Here is a 14,371-nt window from a genome sequence, read left to right on the forward strand (position 1 = left end):
CTTTTACTGTCTCAGTTATAATTTTACAATGGCAGCTTCACAGGTATCCAAAAGTGCAACAATTCGTTCATATGATAGTTGTATGTATAGTTTTTTATGAAATTGTCAGTTTTCCATATTGACTGCCTCAGTTTATAATCCCCTAAGCAACATGGGAGTGACATAGTTTCTCTACAACTTCACGAGCATTTGGTGCTGTCACTCTTTTTTTATTTTAGCCATTCTAATAGGTGGTTAATGATATCTTACTATGGCTTTAATTTGCATTTCTCTAATAGCTAAAGATGTTGGATATACTCATGGTTTTTACATGGCATCTGTATATTCTCTTTGGTAAAGTATCTCTCCATATCTCTTTGTCTGCATTATTTTTAATGTAAATAACCAGCAGTTCTTTAGAAATATTTTCACCAGGGGTAATAACAGAATTAAGCCATTCTTTGGATAAATTTTTGACCTCCATCTCTGGGGAAATTTTAGTGTAGTGCTTCTAAAACTTTAGTGTGCATCAGAATCATGAGTAGAGCTTATTAAACAAATTGTTGCGACGCAACCAAAATTTCAAAATTTCTGATTTAATAACTATGGGGTGGGCTGTAGATAATCTGCATTTCCAATGAACTCCCTTGTGTTGCTGATCCTCTTATTCCAGGAAATAATTTCCTGCTGCCTTTTTTTTTTTTTCCTTTGAGACAGGATCTCACTTTGTTGCCCAGGCTGGAGTGTAGTGGTGCAAACACAGCTCACTGCAGCCTCAACTTCCTGGGCTCAAGTGATCATCCCACCTTAGCCTCTCAAGTATCTGGGACTACAGGTGAATGCCACCACGCCCAGCTAATTTTTGTAGTTTTTGTAGAGATGGAGTTTCACCACGTTACCAAGGCTGGTCCTGAGCTCAAGGGATCTGCCTGCCTCAGCCTCCCAAAGTGCTGGGATTACAGGTGTGAGCCACTGCACCACACCCACCATTTTGTCATTGTAAATTTTCCTGTAGTAAACTGACAATGAATGAGAAAGTTGTGCTCAAAAGTGAAGTGCTACCAAAAAACAAAAATGGTTGGAGACATGTCAAAAAGACACAAGAACCAACCTGATCTTCAAAAGGCTAAAACTAGAATAATTTGAACAATAAAATAAGTAATAACTGTACTGGATTACAACCTAAAGAATAAAACAAATATCTCTAAGTCTTGTGAAAGGAAAATATAACTTTGGACCCCAAATTCACTAAGCCAAAGGGAAAAGTCAAGCTGTAGGGTAAAACTGCCTCCCATTGTATTCCTAAATAAAATAGCTACAAAGATAAAAAAGCTGTATACCTCCCTCACAACTTTCCCACAAGGAAATTTCTTGTAGACAAAGGACAGAAAGAACTCAGTCATCCCTCTGCTCCCATGAGACAAATGCATATGTGACTGCTTCCTTTGCCCTATTGTTTCACTAAGCTAGACAAAGGCATAAGTGACTACTACTATAAGTTGTGTATTCAAAGGCTCATCAGAAACTCAAAACAATACAATCATTTGTCTCTTATCTACCTATCCAGATGGGATAATTCCCTTGACCCCCTTCATGGGCAGGAACTGGAATAGTTTGTTTCGCTTAGCCCTCCGCTGGCCACTCCTCATGAGAGGGAACGTGCAAGCAAGCAAGTATGGGAACCGGAGCAAATGAACCAAATGAACGCTGTAACCCACCTGTTGTTACCCTCTGATGGAAGCAGGCTCTGTGCAGCCCCGTGGCAGCATCCAAGCATGTTACAACCAATGCTCTTTCATCTCTGCCATCTGGGGATGGCCAAGTGCCAAACAGTTGCAAGGGTCAGGTTGGCAGCCCCTGCCCTCTCGGTACCTGGGTTCTTGTTCGGCGTCCAGGAAGAATCAGGTCACATGAATGGATTGAAGGGTAATGTATGTGGAGGATTTTACTGGGCAGTGGAAGTGGCTGTCAGTGGAATGGGGAGTGAGAAAGGGGATGGATGGTATGGGAAAAAAAGTGATCTTTCCCTGAAGACTGGCCATCTCCGGCCAGGCCTCTCTCTGAACCCGCACATCTGAAGTTAGCCATGTCTATCCATAGTCTCCAATGCTCAATTGCTTCTCTGCTCACCACTCAACCACTTGTATGCCCAATGCTCAGCTGCTTGTATCCCCAACAGTCGCTTATGTTGCTCTGCCAGCTGAAGTCTTTTTATGGGCACATGATATGGGCATGGCAGATCAAACAGGCAACATTTGGGTGGAAAAAATGGGGTTGGCTGTTTTTACTTAGGGCGTCAGTTTCAGGCTTAAGGGTAGGGTTTAGCAGGGAGCCCAGCCCTTCTGTATCACTATGACCTGGACGCCCCATCCCCACTTCAAGTTGTCCCACCTTTCTGGACTGAACCATTGTGCATCTTACCTATATTGATTAATGTCTCATGTCTCCCTAAAATGTATAAAACCAAACTGTGCCCTGACCCCTTTGAGCACATGTCAACAGGACCTCCTAAGGCTGTGTCATGGATGTGTCCTTAACCTTGGCAAAATAAACTTTCAAAGTTGAGTAAGACCTGTCTCACATATTTTGGGTTCATAGTCCATTGTTATATAAATAAATGGGGGAGGCTGGGTGCCATGGCTCACGCCTGTAATCCCACCACTTTGGGATGCCAAGGCGGGTGGACCACTTAAGGCCAGGAGTTCGAGATCAGCCTAGCCAACATGGTGAAATCCAGTCTATACTAAAAATACAAAAATTAGCCAGGCATGGTGGCAGGGACCTGTACTCCCAGCTACTCAGGAGTTTGAGGTGGGAGAATTGCTTGCAACTGGGAGGCGGAGGTTGCAGTGAGCTGAGATCACTTCACTGCACTCCAGCCTGGGTGACAGAGTGAGACCCTATCTCAAAAAAAAAAAAAAAAAAAAAAAAAAAAAGAATAAATGGGGGAGAAGGGGCAAGCCTTACTTACATATGAATTCTAAATAACATATCTAAGTACTCTCCCACCAAAGAGGTGAAGTTTTAATTCTCTTCCTCTTGAGTGTGGGCTGGATTTAATGACTCATCTTAAGGAGAAAATACTAACTTTGCCATGGAAAAATCTGGCATACATCATCTTAACGAAATGATCAAGAGGAATATCACCAATATATACATACTGAAGTCATGTATGATATATGATGTGATGAGAAAGGCACCTATCCTTGTGGTACTGTCCTCCCGTGGCAGGGTGAACTCACAAATTGGGGCTCAGTCTGGAAGGACAAGTGGCTTCTTGGCTTCATGCAGGAAAGAGCTCAAAAGCAAGCTGACAGAGTAAAGTGAAAGCAAGTTTGTTACGAAAGTAAAGGAATATCAAAGTAATAAAGCCATTTATGACAAACCCACAGCCAGTATCTTGCTGAATGGGGAAAAGTTAAAAGCATTCCTGTTACCGGTAGAAGGTATCCAAGTTGCCAGTGGTGAATCCATATGGGTCTGCAGCAACCTCAATTCTTGCCTCCTGAGAAGGAAGAATTCAACTGAGGGACACAAGGCAGAAAAGGAGACTGAGGCAAGCTTTCAGAGCAGGAGTGAAAGTTTATTTAAAAAGACTTGGAATGGGGCTGGGTGCGGTGGCTCATGCCTGCAATCCCAGCACTCTGGGAGGCCAAGGTGGGTCGACAGCTGAGATCACAAGTTCGAGACCAGCCCGGCAAACATGGCAAAACCATGTATCTACTAAAAATACAAAAAAAAAAAAAAAAAAAAAAAAAAAAAATTAGCAGGGCATAGTGGTAGTCACCTGTAGTCCCAGCTCCTCAGGAGGCTGAAGCAAGATAATCACTTGAGCCTGGGAGGCGGAGGTTGCAGTGAGTGGAAATCAAACGCCACTGCACTCCAGCCTGGAAGACAGAGCTAGACTCCGTCTCAAAAAAAAAAGGTTTTAGAACAGGAAAGAAAGGAAGGTACACTTGGAAGAGTTCCAAGGGGGCACCAAGGTCAAGTGAGATGTTTAACCTTGGAAGAGTTCCAAGGGGGCACCGAGGTCAAGTGAGATGTTTAACGTTGACCCTAGGACTTTATAGGCTCACCCCTTTCCAGGATTCTTTCCTTAGGGTGGGCCACCCGCAGGCACAGTGCCCTACCTCCCCTTGGGAAGTGAGCATGCGTACTGTGTTTAGGAAGTTGTACGCATGCCCATCCTTTTTTTTTTTTTTTTTTTTTTTTTTTTGAGACGAGTCTCACTTGTCACCCAGGCTGGAGTGCAGTGGCATGATCTTGGCTCACTGCAACCTCTGCCTTCCGGGTTCAAGTGATTCTCCTACCTCAGCCTCCCGAGTAGTTGGGATTATAGGCATGAACCACCACACCTGGCTAATTTTTGTTTTTGTTTTTGTTTTTTGGAGTGCTGGAGTGCAGTGGCGCGATCTTGGCTCACTGCAACCTCCACCTCTCAGGTTCAAGCAATTCTCCTGCCTCAGCCTCCCGTGTAGCTGAGACTACAGGCGCTGGCCACCACGCACGGCTACTTTTTGTATTTTTAGTAGAGATGCGGTTTCACCATGTTGGTCAGTCTGGTCTCGAACTCCCGACCTCAGGTGATCCACCCTCCTCAGCCTCCCAAAGTGCTGGGATTACAGGTGTGAGCCACCGTGCCTGGCTTAATTTTTGTACTTTTAGTAGAGATGGGGTTTCGCCATGTTGATCAGGTTGGTCTTCAACTCCTGACTTCAAGTGATTCACCTGCCCTGGCCTCTCAACGTGCTGGGATTACAGGCGTGAGCCACAGCACCCAGCCCGTATGCATGCCAATCTAAGACTTTTTCCCTTTTCTGGTGGAGTGCCCGGAGACATCATACTCCACCATTTTGTCTCTTAATGCATATACATAGGAAGTTGCTTCTCCCTGATGTCTGCTTTCAATTAACGTTTTAGTGCAATAGGTGTGGACCATCAGGAAATGGCCTCTTCCTGGCACCAGCTGCCAATTTATCACTTTTAGAAAGGCAATGTGATAATTGCCAAACCATTACCCGACATTCCTAGTGGGTAGGGGAAGAGCCCTCTCCTGCCCTACTCATGCCAGTCTAACTACACTTAACAAGACCTAACAAGGAAACTGACAAATTGTAGGGGATTAAAGAGACATGACATTGAAATGTTATATGGTATTCTAGAATAGAAAAAAAAATATTCATGGAAGAACTGAGGAACTCTAAGTAGTCTATAGTTAATAATATTGTACCAATGTTAAAAGTATTGTACCCATGTCAATTACAATTTTTTAAAGCCCATATCTTGGCATAATTACAATGTTGTGTAAGATGTGAAAATTACGGAAAGGGGAGTGAAGAACACATGGGAACTCTCTTTGCAATACTTCCATAAATTTACAATTATTTCAAAATAAAGGTGCTTTTTTTTTTTGAGACGTAGTTTTTCTCTTGTTGCCCAGGCCTGAGTGAAATGGCACCATTGCGGCTCACCGCAACCTCCCACGTTCAAGCAATTCTCCTGCCTCAGCCTCCCGAGTAGCTGGGATTACAGGCATGCACCACCACACCTGGCTAATTTTGTATTTTTAGTAGAGACAGGGTTTCTCCATGTTGGTCAGGCTGGTCTGACCTCAGGTGATCCTCCCGCCTCGGCCTCCCAAAGTGCTGGGATTACAGGCATGAGCCACCGCGCCCAACCAAAGATGCTTTTTTTTTTTTTTTTTTTTTTTTGAGATAGAGTCTCACTCTGCTGCCCAGGCTGGAATGCAGTGATGTGATCGTGGCTCACTGCAACCTCCACTTCCTGGGTTCAAATGATTCTCCTACCTCAGCCTCCTAAGTAGCTGGGATTACAGGCGCACACCACCATGCCTGGCTAATTTTTGTATTTTTAGTACAGATGGAGTTTCACCATGTTGGTGAGACTGATCTCGAACTTCTGACCCCAGGCGATCCATCTGCCTCAGCCTCCCAAAAGTGCTGGGATTATAGGCGTGGGTCACCATGACTGGTTTTTTTTTTTTTTTTTTTTTTTTGATACACGGACTTTTGGTCCCAACCCTAGAGCTTCTCATTCTGTAAATAAGGGCTGGGCCCGAGAATCTCCATTTGAATAAGTTCCTAGATGTTGCTGCTAGTCCCAAGGAAACAGTTTGAAGAAATTGCTTTAATCAAATCTTAAGGTTATTTGATGTTTTCTGCTGCCTTTTTCTTGTCACTGTAAATTTCCCTGCAGTAAACATAAGAATAAATGGAAAAGTTTTGGCTTTTCTGTTTCAAAGAAGATTGACTGATTTTTTACTTTATTCAGTGTCTTTCTAAGCTGTTAGTGATTTTACCTTAAGCATATTTAAGAATACTTCTTTTTAAAAGTGCATCAACCAATCCTCAAGTTGAATTTTCTACACTTCGTTCATGTACTATGTATGTTACTTAAATAACAGAAAGCCTTAGAAATTTTGGCTTAAACACTGGTAAAATTCAAAGATAAGTTTAAGTGCTGCTAGTTAACAAAGCAAATCCAGGAAATTACTAGGCACAGAGTTTACTACTAAGTATCTCTCCAACCATTCTCCCCTTCTTCCTTAGTAGTAAAAGCCCTCATTTTAACTGAACAAATGGCCACTCAGAATATATTTTCCAGCTTTCACTTAGCTTTAAATACTTGTAGGAAACTATGTTTTAGTTAGTAGGAAGTAGCCAGAAATGGTAATATAGTTTGGATGTTTGTCCCCTCCAAATTTCACAATTAAATGTAATCCCTGATGTTGATGGGGGAGAGGCATTTGGATCACTGGGGCAGATCCTTTACGAATGGTTTAGCACCATCCCCTTGGTGATGACTGAGTTCTTTCTGTGAGTTCACAGGAGAACTGGTTGTTTAGAAGTGTATGTCACCTCCCCCATCTCACTCTTGCATCCATTCTCACCATGTGTAAGCCAGCTCCCCCTTTGCCTTCTGCCATGATTGTAAGCTTCCTGAGGCCTCACCAGAAGCCAAGCAGATGTTGGCACCATGCTTCCTGAATAGCCTGCAGAACAGTAAGTCAACTAAACCTCTCTTCTTTATAAATTTCTCGGTCTTGGGTATTCCTTTATAGTGATGCAAAAACAGACTAATACAGATGGGAAAAATGCAATTTCTACAAAATGTCCTTAAAGGAGAACAATGTGCTTTCTGTTTTTTTTTTTTTTTTTTTTTTTTTTTGAGACAGAGTCTCGCTCTGTCACCCAGGCTGGAGTACAGTGGCCGGATCTCAGCTCACTACAAGCTCTGTCTCCCAGGTTTATGCCATTCTCCTGCCTCAGCCTCCTGAGTAGCTGGGACTACAGGCGCCTGCCACCTCGCCCGGCTAGTTTTTTTGTATTTTTAGTAGAGACAGGGTTTCACCATGTTAGCCAGGATGGTCTCAATCTCCTGACCTCGTGATCCGCCCGTCTCGGCCTCCCAAAGTGCTGGGATTACAGGCTTGAGCCACCGCGCCCGGCCTACAATGTGCTTTCTTAACTTTGTTTTTCTGCTGGTGGGAATGTGATTATGATGGCTGGAAGTTGAGCAGCCATCATGGGTCACAGGTAGAGGTATCATAATGAGGATTGTTAGATATGAGTTCTAAATTTCTTTTCAAAGAATCAGTATGTCAGTATGTTCAATTCTTTGCCTTCTACTTTTAAACTTAACTTCATCGTAAAGCAACCTTTTTCGATTACCTGCTCCACCCTGATTCATTCCCATTACCTACTCCACCCTGACTCATTCCGATTACCTGCTCTGTCATAACCATTTTTCCCGCCAAACCACTCACCCTGTCAGTCTCTTTAAATTAGCCAGTCAGAATTAGTTTAGCCTGTGTGGTCTAACCCTAGCTAACAGGGGAACGACACAGCAGCAGGGGCCACATCCGTCAGGGATAGAACCCCTTCCCTTCCCTTGTCCAAGTGTGTGCTCACCGTTATTCCATCTGTAAGGGTGCACCCTTCTATGGAAGTAACTTGGCTTGCTGAGAATTAAAAAGAAAATTCTATATTCGAGTGCTGTTTCTTTCGTGGCAACGAAACTTTATTTATAACAGGATGGTGGAGCAACAGACTAGATGAAGCCTGGATATCTGATACAATGGCAACCCAACTCCTGGACTATATCCAAACTGCTGTTATATGAGAAAAACAGATTTCTATCTTCACCTCTTGTTATTTTGAACTTGATACTACTTGTAGCTGAACCTAATTTGAACTGATAGAAGCAGTCATACAGAAGTTACAGTTGTGCAGAATGGAACTTCACTGTCTGTCATTTCAGCACTTTGGGAGGCCAAGGTGGGAGGATCCCTTGAGCCTAGGAGTTGGAGACCAGCCTGGGGAACACAGCAAGACCATGTCGCTATAATTAAACAACAAAACAACAAACAACAACAACAACAACACAGGCACACACAAACACCAAGGTTTGCTGAGGGAAAAATGAGGCCTTAAATCCAGCCTGCCCTCTCCTTTCCAAGCTTTGCACTGTGATGTGTGCTCCAGGAGGCTGACATACCCTAATAGCTCTGCAGAAGAGTGCATTTTTATTTAGAATCTAGGCTCTGTGGCAACATTTTTCAAAATATCCTTTCCATTCTCCTTGCCCAAGACCATGGGAACCCATCTGTTGCATCAGCATGACCTGGATGTGAGACCTGGAGTCAAAGGGGATCATTTTGGAGCTTTAAAATTTGACTGCCCTTTGCATGGGCCCTGTAACCCCTTTGTTTTGGCCAATTTCTCCCATTTGGAATGGCTGTATTTACCCATTATCTGTATCCCCATTGTATCTAGGAAGTAGCTGGCTTGCTTTTGATTTTACAGGCTCATAGGCAAAAGGGACTTGCCTTGTCTCAGATGAGACTTTGGACTGTAGACTTTTGGGTTAATGCTGAAATGAGTTAAGACTTTGGGGTACTGTTGGGAAGGCATGATTGGTTTTGAAATGTGAGGAAATGAGATTTGGAGGGGCCAGGGCAGAATGATATAGTTTGGCTATGTCCTCACCCAAATCTCAACTTGAATTTATCTCCCAGAATTCCCACGTGTTGTGGGAAGGACCCAGGGGGAGGTAATTGAAGCATGGGGGCCGGTATTTCCCGTGCTAGTATCATTATAGTGAATTAGTCTCATGAGATCTGACGGGTTTATCGGGGTTTCCTGCTTTTGCTTTTTCCTCATTTTCTCCTGCTGTCCCCCATGTAAGAAGTGCCTTTTGCCTCCTGCCATGATTCTGAGGCCTCCCCAGCCATGTGGAACTTTTAAGTCCAATTAAACCTCTTTTTCTTGTCAGTCTTGGGTATGTCTTTACCAGCAGCATGAAAACGGACTAATACACTCCTGGAGGCATTGGAGATGGTTTTTAGGTAGTCCCCAGATGTACTTCAAAAGTCTGTTGATATTAAATTAAGTAGGTTTATATTTGAGGTTAGTTAGCACTACCAGCAAGTTCAGACCTCATTGCTAGGAAGAAAAGCCATAAAGGAAGAAGTTTGTTGAGCAGAAATGAAAGAGAATAGAAGCTCATAATATTATGTCATTAGCCAGTATTATATGGTAGTTATTAGAGTGGGAACTTGGGAGTCAAACTGCCTGAGTTCAAAACCTGGCTCTCATAGTGACTGGCTGTTATTCGTGGCATGTTTCCTAACCTCACTGTGTCAGTTTTTGCAATGGCACTTCTGCAAGGATGCTGTGGGAATTAACATGACATATAATGTGTTCTCAATAAATGTAAGCGATTACTATTTCTGGGAATCTTTTAGCAAAGGAACAATTCACTACCTGCATATAGCCACAGTTTGTTGAAAGCTTACTTGTGTGTCAGGAACTGTACACAAAGGACCTAATTTTACTTACGAGGAAGCCAAGGCTTAGAAAGTTTCAGGCCAGGCAGAGTGGCTCACGCCTGTAATTCCAGCACTTTGGGAGGCCAAGGCGGGCGGATCACGAGGTCAGGAGATCGAGACCATCCTGGCTAACATGGTGAAACTCCATTTCTACTAAAAATACAAAAAAATTAGCTGGGGTGGTGGCCTGCGCCTGTAGTCCCGGCTGCTGGGGAGGCTGAGGCAGGAGAATAGCGTGAACCTGGGAGGCAGAGCTTGCAGTGAGCCGAGATCACGCCACTGTACTCCAGCCTGGGTGACATAGCAAGACTCCATCTCAAAAAACAAACAAACAAACAAAGTTTCAGTGCCTTTACCAAGGTTATAACACTAATTCTTGCTCCACTAGAATTCAAACTCGAATTGATTGGGTTCCAAAGCCATGATACTAAGGATCAAAGACAAGGCTTTCAAGATTTCATAAGCCTCCTCTTGTATATTCTCTCTCAAGTTCCTAGTTCACAGCATGTACCAGCAAAGTCATTAAAACTAAAACGGTGTTTGGGAGTGAAGGATGTGAGACATTGAGAGCAACAGCAGAAAGGGTTGGGGGAGTCTTGGGAAGTGCAAGGGTGCTCAGGTTGGGACCTGTGGCAATGAATGGGAGGGCCAGGGAAACTGACCAGAACTCAAAAATGCCTCTTGGTGATTCACAAGAAAAGTCGCCTCTCAAGTTTTTCTATTATTCAGTGCTTCTAAGATACTGTTGCACTGTAAACTACAAAATTAATCTTATGATTCTACAATTATACTTTCTAAATGATCACTTATTTGATGGTTTTGAAGTACAGAAAGTATTTGGTCATTTAAATTATTTCCTTCCACGGAGTCTGTATCACTGAAAGACAAGCAATGTTTGCCTTTATTGTAGATATTTCAATGAAAATGTCAACATGTTGCAAATTGGCATCCTTTGGGTTTGCCAATATGTGGAAAAAAACTTTTTCAATGGAAATTTCCCTCTTTTTAGGGTCGAAAAGACGCTCTGCAACTAAAGTATCCCAGGCAACTTTATTCATTCAAAAAAATCAGAGCGGAGTCAAAAGCACAAATCCATGAATTGGGCGGCGAAGTCTGACTCCAGAGATAACGGCTGAACCGGGTTTGGAGAGACTGAACCCGCGCCGGTGCTCCTCCCGTTTGCTTGGACATGTTTGAGTACCACAGCTCTAACCCGCCACTTCAGCTGCACTGGCGGGTTTGTGGGGACGCAGCAACTCCTTCCCGAGGGCAGCTGAGTCAGCACCCGTGCCCGCGGCTTTGGGCGGCCGCTGGAGGTTCCTGTTAGGCCCGGCCCGCTCACCGGGATCTTCCCTGCCTCCGTCCAGTCAGCCTCCAGGAGGGCGCCGCCGGCCGCCGTGACTTAAGCAAGGCACTACTATCTCCATCGGCCGCCGCCTCGGCCGTCTTCCTGCCCCGAGTGCGACAAAATCTGGCCAGCCTTCCAGCTGACGCCGCTCGGCCAGGGCCCTGCAGCATCGGGGCGGGATAGAAGGAATCCGCAGACCAGACGCTGAAAGTTGGCGCTCGCGGACGCCCCGACGCCCTCCCTCCACGACGCATGCGCCCACGGGCAGTCAGCGCGGGTCCCGTCTCCGGTGACGTGGCGGTGCGGAGGCGGAGCCAAGACCGGCGGCGGGAGGGTGGGGGAGGAAGAGCGAGGTGAGCGCGGACGTCAGAGTGGAGAGCGGAAGGTCAGGGAGGCTCGGAGCGGAAGTGAGACTAGGGAGTCTGTCCGCCATTGTGGACCCGAGAAGCGGAGAGCGAGAGGGGGAAGAGGAGCGTGCAAGCGGAAAAGACGGGCCTCTTCCTCCGACTCCCGAGCGCGAGGCCCTCATTTTGGGTTCTCAGCGAGTGGCGGCAGCGGCGGCGGCTGGAACAATCACTCGGCCAAGGGCGACAGCCAACTGCTGTGAGTGCACGGGGAGAGGCCCAGGCAGCGGCGGCGGCGGCGGCTCTCGGGTTGCGGTGAAGAATGTCAGCCACTAGCGTGGATCAGGTGAGGGAGCAGAGGCCCCAGGCTCGGCGAAGGCCCGAGTCCCGGAGCTCCACCCTCGCGCGGGGCTTCGGCTCCTCCCCGTCGCCGCCGCTGCCGGCCCCATAACGGTGCCCCGGGCGCAAGTTGCTGCGGTGTAGCTGCCTGGGCCGGGGCGTACGTCTTGGCCTCGTAGCCTGCGGGCGGGCGCGGTGCCGCGGTGGGTGGGGGCAAAGACCGGTCTTAGGGGCCTTAGGACACATCCTGAGGGCGGCAGACATGGGGCTGAGACCGGGCGAGCTCTGGGAGAAGGATTCCGAGTGGCGGGTGGGAGGTTTAAAGGCCGGGGGTGGTTGGGAAATTGGTGGCTGTGGAGGATATGGTGGGTTTTTACTCCTACGCGGATAGTCTAAAATAACTTGTCTTTGATAATGCCTTTGATTAACACACTTTCTCTCTTCTTCCTTTTTCTCCTCTTTACCGCATCTTTCGTCTTGCTACACAGAGACCTAAAGGGCAAGGAAATAAAGGTGAGTTTGGATTTTTTTTTTCTTACTGCTCAATGTTGCCTTGATGTTACTTTTAAACTCTGTGAGGATTTTTTGTTTATTTTTTCTCCCTCTTGGGAAAAAATGTAGGATTAGAGAAAATATTCATCATGGCTAAGGTAGCCAAGTTCTATCCAGAACTTCGGTAGTTCGTTGCTTTGAAGCCACTTTATAGAAACCAAAGTAGTACGAGAAACAGTTTCCTTGTCAGTTAAGCAGGAATTGGTGTGAACCTAGTGGTATTTCTTTGGTTTTCCAGTTTATCTGTGTTATGTAACTTCTGCCACAAAAAATTTCTACATATGTATGTAGACAAGTATATTCTTAAAGTGGACATTTTGTTTGACATGTCTGGATTACACTGGAAAATGGAACTCTACATAGTATTCCATCACATTAATGAAAATTGTACTGTTAATCACAGATTCTATTGAAGTCAGTTGCAAGGAGGCAACAACACGAGAGAGATTAGAATTAAGTAGGCATGCCATCTTGCACTGTTGTCCTGATTGCAAGGTGTGAATCAATCTGGTATTCTATAAAGGGCTGAGAATAAAATAATTTGTGACTTTCTTTCAGGATTTTATAATTTCCTCTTTAGTAAAAGTAGCATTGAAAGAAAAGTGTTTTTTTTTTAAAGTGTGTTTTGTATTAATATGGAACAGTGCAGTCAGCTGACTACATTAGTCATGTGACATTTAGTTAAGTATAGAACAATAACTGCTTTCTTGGGATAGTGCCAATTAAATAACATCAAAGCAAATTATATGTAACGTTTTGTAGTGCTTGAAATTACGCTAAAATTTGCTTTTTGTTGATTTCAGTAACACAACAGTGTTGGAAATTAAGATCTATAGTAGCCTTTTAGATATAGATTGTCTTTGGTGCCTTTTAAATTCTTGTTAGGGTATTTATTTGCTATTGCAAATTTGGTGAATTTAAAATAATAGGTTTTGGAAATGTAGATTAGTTAATTTCCTTTGAAATGTGGAATTTGTACATGCCAATTACATGGCACCATATTAGGTAACATTTATTGGTTTGTTTTTATTAAAGATGTTTTCTTGCAGTATATAAATATTTAGACATTTTAATTTTTAAAATTTCATTTCTAGAATTTTTTGTTATTGTAAGCATAAACCTGAAATAAAATTGGATATTGATTTATTTTAAATGAGTTTTTAAAAATTTGTGAATTTTAAAAAGAATGATCCTTTAATTTCTTTTTTTGCTAGTCTACCCATTAGGAATTATATAGACTTGGAGATTGTGAAATTGTTGTCATTATTGCCTAGCATAAATTATTTTATCCTAGATCTGTGGGGAGGTGGCACTTTGCAAGGCTATTTGAAATGCTAAGTGTTTTGTGTTACCTGCTTTAAGGTAAGTACACAAGTTCTATGAGGTACTTGTTTGTTAAAAGAGTCTCTACAGCATTGTAAGTCAGTAAAATAAATTTGATTTATGAGTGGTCATTTCACTTAGGTAGGCACTGGTGGCATCTTTGATATTAGACATGAGTTATCTATAAACTGCATAATATATCCACTGTTTGCAAATAAGTATTTTTTGGTTATTTCAAAAATTTTTATCCGTCAGTATCACTTCTGTTAGGTGTATTCAGACACATACACAAAGTGTTTATTTTGATAGTTTTTTATTCTCAAGAAATTTTCTTTCTTTCCCCCTTGTTGTTCAGTTTATTAATTTCATATAAGGTTAGAATAATGGATTGGGATTCCTTGGAGTCCTGAGTTCTAATACTGCCTTTGGCTACTGACTTGCCAAGTGAGCTTGAAAACATTCTACTTGTTTGTCAGAATCTCCCCTCTATAAAATAAAAATAATAACTCTAGTCATAATTCCTGTGGTATGTTGTGAGGATTCTTATAATTACAATAGTTCGCTGCTCTAGTAGCAATTACATTTGCTGGATTTCTTTTCACTTTCCTCACTTAATCTATTTTTAAGATGTGGGAA

General features: G+C 43.7%; 1 protein-coding gene across 4 annotated transcripts in view; it reads left to right on the forward strand.

The window, feature by feature from the left end:
• Positions 1-11,586: 11,586 nt before the first annotated feature.
• Positions 11,587-14,371, forward strand: part of YTHDF3 (YTH N6-methyladenosine RNA binding protein F3) — a 42,388-nt gene continuing 39,603 nt past the window's right edge. For 2 of the 4 annotated variants that reach the window (XM_015145449.3, XM_015145452.3), the window contains exons 1-2: positions 11,587-11,867; positions 12,349-12,373. Coding sequence is in view for 1 of the 4 variants with exons in the window: in XM_015145452.3 (XP_015000938.1) it covers positions 11,844-11,867; positions 12,349-12,373 (49 nt within the window). In the remaining 3 variants the exon portion in view is untranslated. The remainder of the gene's footprint in view (positions 11,868-12,348; positions 12,374-14,371) is intronic. The other 2 variants (XM_015145450.3, XM_002808481.4) reach the window with 1 other exon arrangement.

The sequence above is a fragment of the Macaca mulatta genome, chromosome 8, assembly GCF_049350105.2.
Source record: "Macaca mulatta isolate MMU2019108-1 chromosome 8, T2T-MMU8v2.0, whole genome shotgun sequence".
NCBI lineage: Eukaryota > Metazoa > Chordata > Mammalia > Primates > Cercopithecidae > Macaca > Macaca mulatta.